The sequence below is a fragment of the Montipora foliosa genome, chromosome 6 (genome assembly GCF_036669935.1).
Source record: "Montipora foliosa isolate CH-2021 chromosome 6, ASM3666993v2, whole genome shotgun sequence".
Lineage (NCBI taxonomy): Eukaryota > Metazoa > Cnidaria > Anthozoa > Scleractinia > Acroporidae > Montipora > Montipora foliosa.
Window position 1 is genome coordinate 14,730,669 of NC_090874.1, and position 10,527 is coordinate 14,741,195.

At 38.7% G+C, this 10,527-nt stretch overlaps 1 protein-coding gene across 1 annotated transcript in view; it reads right to left on the reverse strand.

Moving 5' to 3' along the window:
* Window positions 1-555: 555 nt before the first annotated feature.
* LOC138006789 (solute carrier family 49 member A3-like) overlaps window positions 556-10,527 on the reverse strand; it is a 17,312-nt gene continuing 7,340 nt past the window's right edge. The window contains exons 4-9 of the mRNA XM_068853355.1: window positions 10,236-10,312; window positions 9,676-9,810; window positions 7,822-7,938; window positions 5,401-5,553; window positions 2,669-2,826; window positions 556-2,239 (exon numbers count right to left, since the gene is read on the reverse strand). Coding sequence (XP_068709456.1) covers window positions 1,939-2,239; window positions 2,669-2,826; window positions 5,401-5,553; window positions 7,822-7,938; window positions 9,676-9,810; window positions 10,236-10,312 — 941 coding nt within the window. The 3' untranslated portion in view covers window positions 556-1,938. The remainder of the gene's footprint in view (window positions 2,240-2,668; window positions 2,827-5,400; window positions 5,554-7,821; window positions 7,939-9,675; window positions 9,811-10,235; window positions 10,313-10,527) is intronic.

The following is a 10,527-nucleotide window of genomic DNA, read 5'->3' on the forward strand; positions in this document are numbered from 1 at the left end:
GAAGGGTTACGTTTTTTTGCAAACGTTGACCGTATAGCACCCGAAGGTCGCGGGTTCAATTCCCACCCTGGTCAGAGTTTTTCTCTGTCCTTGTGTCGGCCATTAGTAGGGCTAACGCTCACATGGTTTATATAGGTAGATAAAACTAGCATATCACATTACCCTCTACTAGTTAAGTCTGTTGAAATATAAGTGCTACACGGCCAACGTTTGCAAAAAAACGTAACCCTTCCTTGTCTTCTCATCGGTTTTCGTGAAGAACAATGAAAAGCGTCTCTGATTGGTGCATTCATTTTAGCAAGAGGAGTGAGCAGGCGCCGTAAGGTTCAATAGACAATTTTTTGCCTGTAAGAACCCTACCGCGCATGTTCTACTACGCAAAGTTTCCAAGAGAGTCGGGTCATACACGGACATAAGACCCGATCTGTTGACGAGAATGAACTAAAGACAGCGCGCACCACTGACGTAACGGTCAAACTAATTTAAGACAGCGCGGTTTAATTAACTCAACCAGCAAAATCGCAGTAAATAATACACATTTGCACTTACCGGTAATCAATTTTACTCTTCTAATTCTTTTTATTGCATTCTTTCTCTTTCAACGGTTCAATTTGATTGGTTTAATAAAAAAAGTTCTGTGTGAATAAATCATTCGTTTCCAACATGACGTTCTTTACGTAATACCTCTGGTTAGTGTGCTACGCTATGGATAAGTAAGTTATTGTCAAATAATTTCTTCCTTATTTACCTAAAGTCAATTTATTGAGTCGAAAAAGGGAACCTCGACTCTCACTAAATAATTACCTCAAAACAGAGGGAAAAGTGTTTGAAATGAAATTTGTTTTAACATAAAATTTTTTTTTTTGTATTTTCTTTTTCAGATTTCACGGACGCTGCCATCTTGACGTGTTAAGGATGGAGTGCAGGGATGGCGCAGTGGTGAGAGCACTCGCCTCCCACCAATGTGGCCCGGGTTCGATTCCAGACTCGGCGTCATATGTGGTTTGGGTTTGTTGGTTCTCTACTATACACCGAGAGGTTTTTCTCTGGGTACTCCGGTTTCCCCTCTCCTCAAAAACCAACATTTGACTTGATTTGCGTTAATTGTTAATTTCAGTTGACAGTATCCGGTGTCTCCAATTAGTGTTCCAGCGCTAGAACGACTAAACATTTAAATAAAATTCCTTTCTCGTGAAATTGATACAAACGTTTCCTTTAAAATAAAAATGTCAGTAAATTTGATTGTAAGCATCATCTCCTATATGGTTTTCCTAAAGTTATCTTGTTGGGGTGGAGGATCACTTTTATCTTTCGTCTGTGGCCCGCACTTCACGTATACATTTCGGCAAAAAATCAACTATACCCACTTTAATTCATTTTAACAGCCAATTTCACGATGAAAACGCGCCTTCGCCTTTTCACCAAGTAGGTTATATATTAAGACCTTACTTTTTCCGCAGAAAATGGCAAACGCAAAAAAAAAAAAAAAACGATGACTTTCAAAGCAAATTTTCTAGAAAATATATTATCATTTCCTGACATGGAAAAGTAGAAGGGATATTAGCTCATGAAAAGAGACAGAAGGACTTCTTTTCACGCCTTAGCATGTCTGCCTACTATTTCATTAGTTGTCAAGATGAGAACGTATGGTTTCATGGGAGGGAAGTACCTGACTGCAACTCCTCCAACATAAGGAAGCTTAAGCTCGCCATGTTTTTAAGACGCGAATGGCAACCGAAGGAGAACATTTCGCATGCCGTGACAGAAGTGTCTCTAAGATTTTTAAACTTATGATCTATAATAATGAAGAAAAGATACGACGCAATATCAATGTGGTTCTGTGAAGTCAAGTGATAAGGAAAAAACACCTCACTTCCGGTTGCCGTCCGCGTCTCAAAAACGGCGCGTACTTGAGCTCCTTGCAGCATTTATAAGTGTTTAGCCTTCTGGAGAACTAGAACAGCTATAGGGAATATCAGGCAACCTTTGCTGCGTTTCCGCACTCAGAATTCTCATGGCTGCTTTCCGCTGCTCCATCTCCAACCGTTTATAAGGTGTCTTGAATGTGGAAATAAAAAGAATTGCCAAGGCAACAGCTCCTGCTGACATGAAATACATGGCCCTTTGAAGATCTGGGACTTTGCCATCGGCGGACGTTTGGTGACACTTGGACTTCTTAAATACTCTTCGAACTTCCAATACTTGGCAAATTAAAATGATAACAATTCCAGTGGCTTGTCTGCAGGAAGAAGGTATTATTGAATTATTTAGACCGCAACATGAATGACAGTCAACAGCTTTTGATACAAACAAAAAAACAATACTCTCAACATTCAGATTAAGCTTCCTGTTCCGCAAAAAAACCTGAGAAGAAATATTTCAACATTTGTTCCAAATGATCCAAATGCGTCTGCATGCCAACAAAAGCGTGCGACATATATGACCACCGGCATTTTCAGTCCATTAAGCATTCTCTGCCTGATTTTCACTCGTCAGCACACTCTTAAGGTTTCACACAACACCACAGAGGATACTGCTTCCCACGAATGGACTCAAATTCCAACAAGATCTTTCATTGCAGGGTTTAAACCACTTACAGTGAATGGATGAAGCTACAACAGACATTTGAATAAGAACAATTAATTGCTTTAAATAAACCACAGCATACCCCGCCATCCACTGCAGCCCTGCACTTGTTGCCTCGGCAACAGGATAGGTACACTCTACACCAACCTCCAGACACACGGGCATGAGAGCAAATGCAAAAAAGCCAAATAAACCACAACTAAAAATGACAAGAATATGCTGACCAGAGAAGTGAGTTACCTGCAAGAAAGATTCAAACCAGAAGTATTTAGTATCGCAGAGACTTCTCATTAGATTCTTGGTTTCAAGCTGCAGGTCCGTCTTAACAGCCTGTTACTTACTAAATATAAAACTAGCAGTAATCGTAGATTATATTACGTCGCCTTGGGGCCCCACGCATCTGTATCGGTTTCCATAAAGCATCTTTTAATCGTTTTACTCTTAGACTGAGTTATGGGGAGTTGATTTCTCACTCTATTAAAATTACTTGTGGACGAAATCCTGAGGTGTTTTCATTTGAAATAAAACTTCTGATTCTTTCTCCATCCGTTTGCAATCATCTTTTCAAATTCAAAGAAATCGACCGATCGGGGAATATTTTAAAATTCCTTTTAACGAAGTGACGAAAGGTCAACTGATTACGGACAAGTTTGGGCATTGACTTACGCGACATATTCTTTTAACAAAATTCCTCCGAATTGCAAAGTATCCTCTCAGAAAACACGAACGTCATTCTAAAAGCTTATTCTACGCAAAAAGAAGGTTCTGGAGGTAATTTTGAGAGTGGAAAACACGTTTCCGACAGAAGGTTTATTCAAGCCACATGAAATTCTAACATGATAACACAACAATTGAGACGCTAACCTTTATTTGACAAGAATACCCTTCACAATTGGCAGAAGAGGCTTTTTATGTAACGTTTTCCGCGATTTCGAGTTCAAGTTCCCTGTTTTTCCAACTCCTGCGTGGACGCCATTTCGGTTTCGCTCGAAGGCGACCTTTGGCAATCAGGGAATGTCATTTCAACCGATTCCGATAAAAACTGGTCAGTGATTGGCTAATTGCCATATCTCGTTACTGACCAAGTTTCGTGTCGATCGGAAGTGCCTCCGCGTTTTTGCGAATTTTTCTGAATGATGGATGTCACGTTTCAAAATGGTGCAAAACAAATGCTCAGCATGATGGATGCTATTGTGACGTTTCAGGATGGCGCAGATTTGGAACCAACGGGCAACCTTTTTTCTCGAAACATGCACGAACACACAGAAAACCCAACCACTCAATTTGGAAGCGTCTCCTTCGTCGACGCAATTGGCCGTTCCGAAATTCAACAGGGAACTGGGGCGAGTTTCAAATTTTAACTAATCGATGAACTGACACCACCACTTGAAAGATCATGTTAAGATTGGTCATTTTACCAAGTATGATGCTTTATGGGTGAACGGACACCAAGTTATGAACCTTGAAATACGGTTCAAAATCCATACAAACGTCCCTAATTTTGACAAAGCGTCCCCCAAAACCATATAAACTCTAATTTTTTTTTATCAGTTTAGTGACAACTGTAAAATCCCGTCATGTACCCACAATTTGAAAGAAGCTGCGATCAAAATCGCTATGTTTGCCCATTTTAAAAAGTATCACGGAAATAAAAAAAATTTAAGAGTTTATATGGTTTTGGGGGACGCTGTATCAAAATTAGAGACGCCTGTATGGATTTTGAACCATGTTTCAAGGTCCATAACTTGGTCTCTCTTCACCCTAAAAGCACCATACTTGGCCAAATGACCAATCTCAACATGATCTTTCATGTGGTAGTGTCAGTTTATCGATTAGTTAAAATTTGAAACTCACCCCAGTTTCCTGCTGAATTTCGGAACGGCCAATAATATTAACATATAGTAAATTTTCAGCTCCGACTATTGCATTTCTAGCTTTTTGATTGGCTAAAAAACTCCGACTAAGAGCCAATAGTCGAAGTTTTACGTCATATGGAAAATGGTACGCCAAGATGCTCTTTCCGGACGCTTTGTAAAATTGTGGAAATAAAAATCGGCGGCAAAACCCGGTTTGAGAATTTACTAAAACAATTATTCCATTCGCCCTTGTTGGATATGAAGTGATTATAACCAACTCGCGCTACGCGCTCTTTGGTTATTTTATCACTTCATATCCAACACGGGCTCATGGAATAATTGTTATATAGCAAGTAACAGGATATTACTGACATTAATTATAAATTTTGTTAATTAGTACATTTGGTTTTTATGCAAGCTATAGTTATTAGAGTAACTTTAAAAGGCTCTCTTTTATCGCTTTATGTTAAAACATATTATTTAATTAACGCACTAGTAAACTAAAACACTACTTTGCTAATATTTAGGAATCCAAATGTCAGCCGCATCTCTTGACAGAGCTCTACTGCATCAGCTGCTGCATTTGGGATAAACAATCCATTGAGTCAACTGTTAATAGGTACTGACTTATTGTTTACAAAATAATTTCTGAATACTGTATAAATGGTCAGCAGGAAATCGTATAAATCAAATTCCTGAGTTAACTAACGTTCCACATGGTTATCATCAGGGCGACAGAATTGTTCATAACAAAGCTACACTCAACCACCTTCAGTTTGGTATTCACTGTTTACTACCCTATTACCCTACTAAATGTTCTTATCCATCAACAGGAAACTGCCAGTGAGTACTTGTAAGGGTAAGGAATTCGATCAGTAGGGTGGATTGACCTCTGGAAACAAATAAATTATTGTTCTGTGATACTTCTTTATTCAGGAAAACATAAGAGAAAACTCACAATAGTAAGCAAGCAGCATGATATTGCCGCCAATCCATATGATACTTTTGCAGTTTCTTCAAATTTCTTGGTCTTGTCAATGTATAAGCCTGACAAAGCCCCTCCAACAAGACCAGCTCCTATCAAGACTGCACCTGCTGTGCCAGCCAGTTCCTAACAAAATTAGTGATTTATGCTTAAGTGAGGAACAAAGTAAGGTTCAGTCAGTATCAGAAGCTAAGCATGCTACAAAGAAATATGCAAATTAAGACGTTTGTTATCTGATGAGGTCTTTGGCCAAATAATAATAATAATAATACTAATAATAATAATAATCAACCAATATAAGATCAATAACATGTTTAAATCTGACCAAAAGAAGGTATATCGAGAACTCAACGATGCACCAAACAACATAGCGGTGGGCCCGGACGCAGAAGAAAGTAAACGGTTTTGGAGTGATATTTGGAGTGTTGAGAAGGAAAACAATGTGGAGGAAAGATTGGTTGAATGATATTAAAACAGATTTAGCAGGACAGGAACAAGAAAGGGTTGTTACAACCAGGGAGAAGGTTTTTAAGCAGAAGTAGAAAAGTTCCTAACGGAAAGCGCCTGGGAAAGATGGTGTTCAGAGATTTTGGCTTAAACGTTTGACAAATCTACACAAGAGAATGGCCGAGCAGCTGAATAAGATGTTGGAAAGGGAGGCGGAAGTTCCAGAGTGGATGACATACGGACGAACTCTCCTTTGCCAAATAGATCCGGCAAAAGGCAATGCCGTGGATAACTATCGCCCAATAACATGTGTCCGTTTAATGTGGAAGTTGTTTACAGGAATATTTACCTGAAGAAATGTACGGTTACCTTGAGAGAGAAGGGCTGCTACCGAATGAAGTGAAGTGAAGTGAAGTTAAGCTATTAGTCTCTCCCCTCGGGGCTTTTCAGGACTAATTTACAACGCTTTATGGGGAACTTTAGCCAGACTGCTTATTACGCAGTTTACAATTTATTTTAGGAAGTGAAAGATGCCCCCGTCCAGATAAGATGCAGAAAGGTTGTAGAAGGGGACGTCGGGGAACTAAGGATCAGCTTCTGATAGATAAAACGGTATTGAGAGATTGCAAAAGGAGACCTACTAATCTAGCCAAGGCTTGGGTTGATTATAGAAAAGCCTATGACTTTGTCTCCCAAAGTTGGATCAAGGAGTTCTTAAAACTGTTTGGAGTTGCTGAGAATGAAAGAAAATTTCTTAAATGGAAAACTGGAAGCTTGCTTTCTCATCAAACGAAGAGGACTTGAGAGATGTGCCTGTTAAATGGGGAATCTTTCAAGGCGATAGTTTTCCTCCACTAGTTTTCGTCTTGTGAATGACACCACTGTCTTTAGTACTAAGAAAGACCAAAGCCTTTTATCAATGGGGTAACAGGCAGTTCCAGTTGAGCCACTCGTTATTCATGGATGATCTGAAGCTGTTTGCTAAGAATAAAAGACATTTCGATTCACTCGTCAATACTGTACACATATTCAGCACTGACATGGGGATGGAATTTGAACTGAAGACATGTGGAATCCTTGTTCTGAAAAGAGGAAAGGCAGTAAGGTTTGAAGGCATTAAAATGTCTGACCGGGAAGTATTGAATGAGGTAGAAGAAGATGGATATACATATCTCGGTGTGGTTGAGTTTAATAGAAAAATCAGGAGGATGAATTCAGAAATGAAAGAGAAACTAACCAGTGAATATGAGAAAAGACTTCTCAAATCTCAGTTAAATGGTTGAAACAAGACAACTGCAATAAACACCCGGGTTGGTGCAATCTTGAGGTATGGAGCAGGTATAATAGAGTGGCGTAAACCTGAACTGAAGGCCCTAGACCGGAAAACTAGGAAAATAAGTTGTCAAACTTTATTCTTTTTTCACTTGACAATGACATGGAGTCATCAAAAAGTTGTGTCAAACTCTTTTCGCTTGTTTTTATCATTAATACTAATAATAATAATAATAATAATAATAATAATAATAATAATAATAATGATAATAATAAAGCGTTTATGCATATTTGGTAACAACATTACAGATCATTACAGCATTGCTGATCTGGTCGTCTCTAAAAATTAAGAACTATGAAATAAAACCTTGAGTTAGCAAACGATCAAAATTATTGATATTGGTCCATTATTGATCTTTCAAAAATTTCCAAAGAAACAATTCCCCTCATTTGGTTGTGAAGTCTGTTGGGGACACTGTAAACTAAAATTAACAATTAACACAAATCAAGTCAAATGTTGGTTTTTGATGAAAAGGGAAACCGCAGTACCCAACAAACATTATACCTGTACAAATTATACACTTAGCAAAATCTCCACAACCACACTTGGACAGTACAGTGATGATTTGACGTACTTAGAGTGGGGACCCCTGGAAAATTAAGGTCCACGCTTACATCATTATAGCCTCGAGGACAGATGATTTGCTCCAGAAGCGTTGTCAGGCAAGTAAAAAGACCAATTCCACTTCCAAATGCAACCACCAGCACCAAGTATGCCTTGTTCTTTATGACCTACAACATATGTGACACAAACGACAATCTTTTGCAAACATGAAGAATTCTTCTGAGATCACACAGTCAAATGACAATTTACCCAGCTGACAATCAACAGACAACGTCAGTGGCTTCATAGCTCAGTTGGTTAGAATTGTCGCACTGGTATCGCGAGGTCATTGGTTCAAACCCTGTTGAAGTCCTGAATTTTTCAGGCTTCTTTACGCAATTGCAAAAATTGCGCTCATAACTGCGAGGATCATAGCTTCACTTGATTTCATATCCACAGTTCAATATATATATGATCCATTTCATTTATTATTTCATTCGTTAAATCAACAGACTGTTGCCAACAATTCACATTGGAACCTGAATGTAACTAAATTTAACCTTTCTGTAATGCATAGACAGTGTTTTGGACATTCTGTGTATTAACTGCATGAGAACTAAGCCTTGTGCCATGCAAAGACTGAACACAAGTTAATTCGAGTTAGGATTGGCTGGCTGAACTATGCAAGGATGGTGTGGACGGATTTTTCAGAGATTTTTATCTTTCAGCCATGTGAACAATATTGAGATTGTCAGCCGTTTTGAAAGGAAGCCAAAATGTTGCCATTACATATTAGAGAACAAAGTTATTGAGCCTACTAACACCAAAATACATGGATAAAAACGTGAAAAAAATTCTACAAAAAAACCATGGCTTTGGCACTTGCATTCATTAAAGTGAGGTTCCACTGTACAAACAGTTTCACTGAAAGTCTACAATAGCTTTAATAATTAGCAACAGAAAAAACAAAACAAAACAAAAGATAATTTCAGGATTTCAAATAATCCGCCATAATATTCAGCTAGTTTTGAATTGGGCAAGAATAAAGGAAACCTCAGCAACATGAACTGTGACTCTGTTCTAGACCTGTATTTTTAAGTTAACTATTACCCTTCACAAACCATTATTTGGCTCTTAAGTGGTTTAGAATCTTGCTGTGGTCTTATCCATCACACACATTACCTTGCATAAATTAACAATTCACCAAAGTGGAGTTGAATAAAAAGCAAACCAAAAAACTTCTGTGCTTTATTTTTGTAAAATGTGGGCTGAAATTTCAAATCTTGCGCACCAGCTACTCAGAGGTGAATAGTACATTGCTAATCACCTCAGTCTGAATTAAGGGGGTAGTTTAAAAAGAAACTGTGGTGCTGCGTCGGTGGGGAAGTAGTATACAAAAATTTGGTTTTATCCACGGAAATCAAAAATTGACCACAGTACTGAGATTCTAAAAGCTAAAGCTAAATTATCAACTCCGTTGATAAAACCAAATTTCAGTCTGAGTTAGCCAATCAGCATGCACAGAGAGGACTATTTACTCGTGTGGCATATACTCAGTAGCAATTAATACTAAAACTTAATCATCCCTTCAAGTAGCACAGTGAGTGATGCAGCGCAACAAGGTCAAAGTGAAAGCAAAATTTTAATTATATGACTGTACAAGACTCCTCTGTCAGCTCCATGTCAGCTACAAATTGATGAAGAATGTTGTATGCAGGTTTTTGGAAAAGGATGGAAATTGGTTAAGCAGAGAAAAACCCTCCAGGCAGGACTGTGATCCAGATCAAACTAGGAGGCTAAGTGCTTTCATTGCGGTGACCCTCTCCATTGTGGTAGCTCAGAGGTGAATATCAGTTGCCTGGCTAAGCACCCCCTGCCCCTGCCAGTGCTTCATTTCGGTGCCCTTGCTCCACCCTACTACTCACCTTTTTAAGACCCAAAAAGAAAGGCTCAGATTTGGCCTCTGCTGATGCTGTGGGAGGGGTAGGTGGAGTGCTACTACACACTCCAAGTGTTGCCATGACAACACCAAGAAAAGCAGGAATGGAGAAGAATTCCAGCTGTAAAGGACAACAAAAACACTTAGCACCCATGGACAACCAATTAATGCAAACCATGTACAAATGATTATTAAAAACAAACCACATGGAATTATTAAAAACAAACCACATGGAGCAGTACTGGCTAAATAATATGATATTAAACTGTTTACAGCCTCTCTTTGAGTCTGCTGATGGGGTACACCTCTGTTGAAGTGTTGAAGTGGTGGAACAGCTTTTAGAGGCAGCTACATTACTTTCACTCTTAGACTACCAGTGATTTTATATAGATGCTATTTTGTGTTGTTAATTCGTAATTGCCTTGCTGCATGTACGTTTATTAGCACTCATTAAGTCCATATTTGTGCCAGCTGCAAATGCTAACAACTAAAATTCTTTGTGACAGTATCATTTGAAATGATAATACTGGTAAGTCTACAGCTTACCATCCAGGGAATTTTGGAATTTTCACTGACAATTATTGGTGCCAGTATATTGGCAATCATAACTCCGACTGGATTGCCTAACAAAAGAAAGATTCAGTGTATTATGTATATTCATCTCTACAGACATCACAAGCCTAGGAAGGGGGGCATAGAGGTGAAACATGGAACATGGAAGTGCAACAATACAATGTATTTTGTGAAACAAAAGCATTTGCCATGTACAATGGAAATGGTCTCTTCCCCCAAACCAAGTCATAATCCTGCATTTGGCAATTGTTACTGGCAGTAGCAA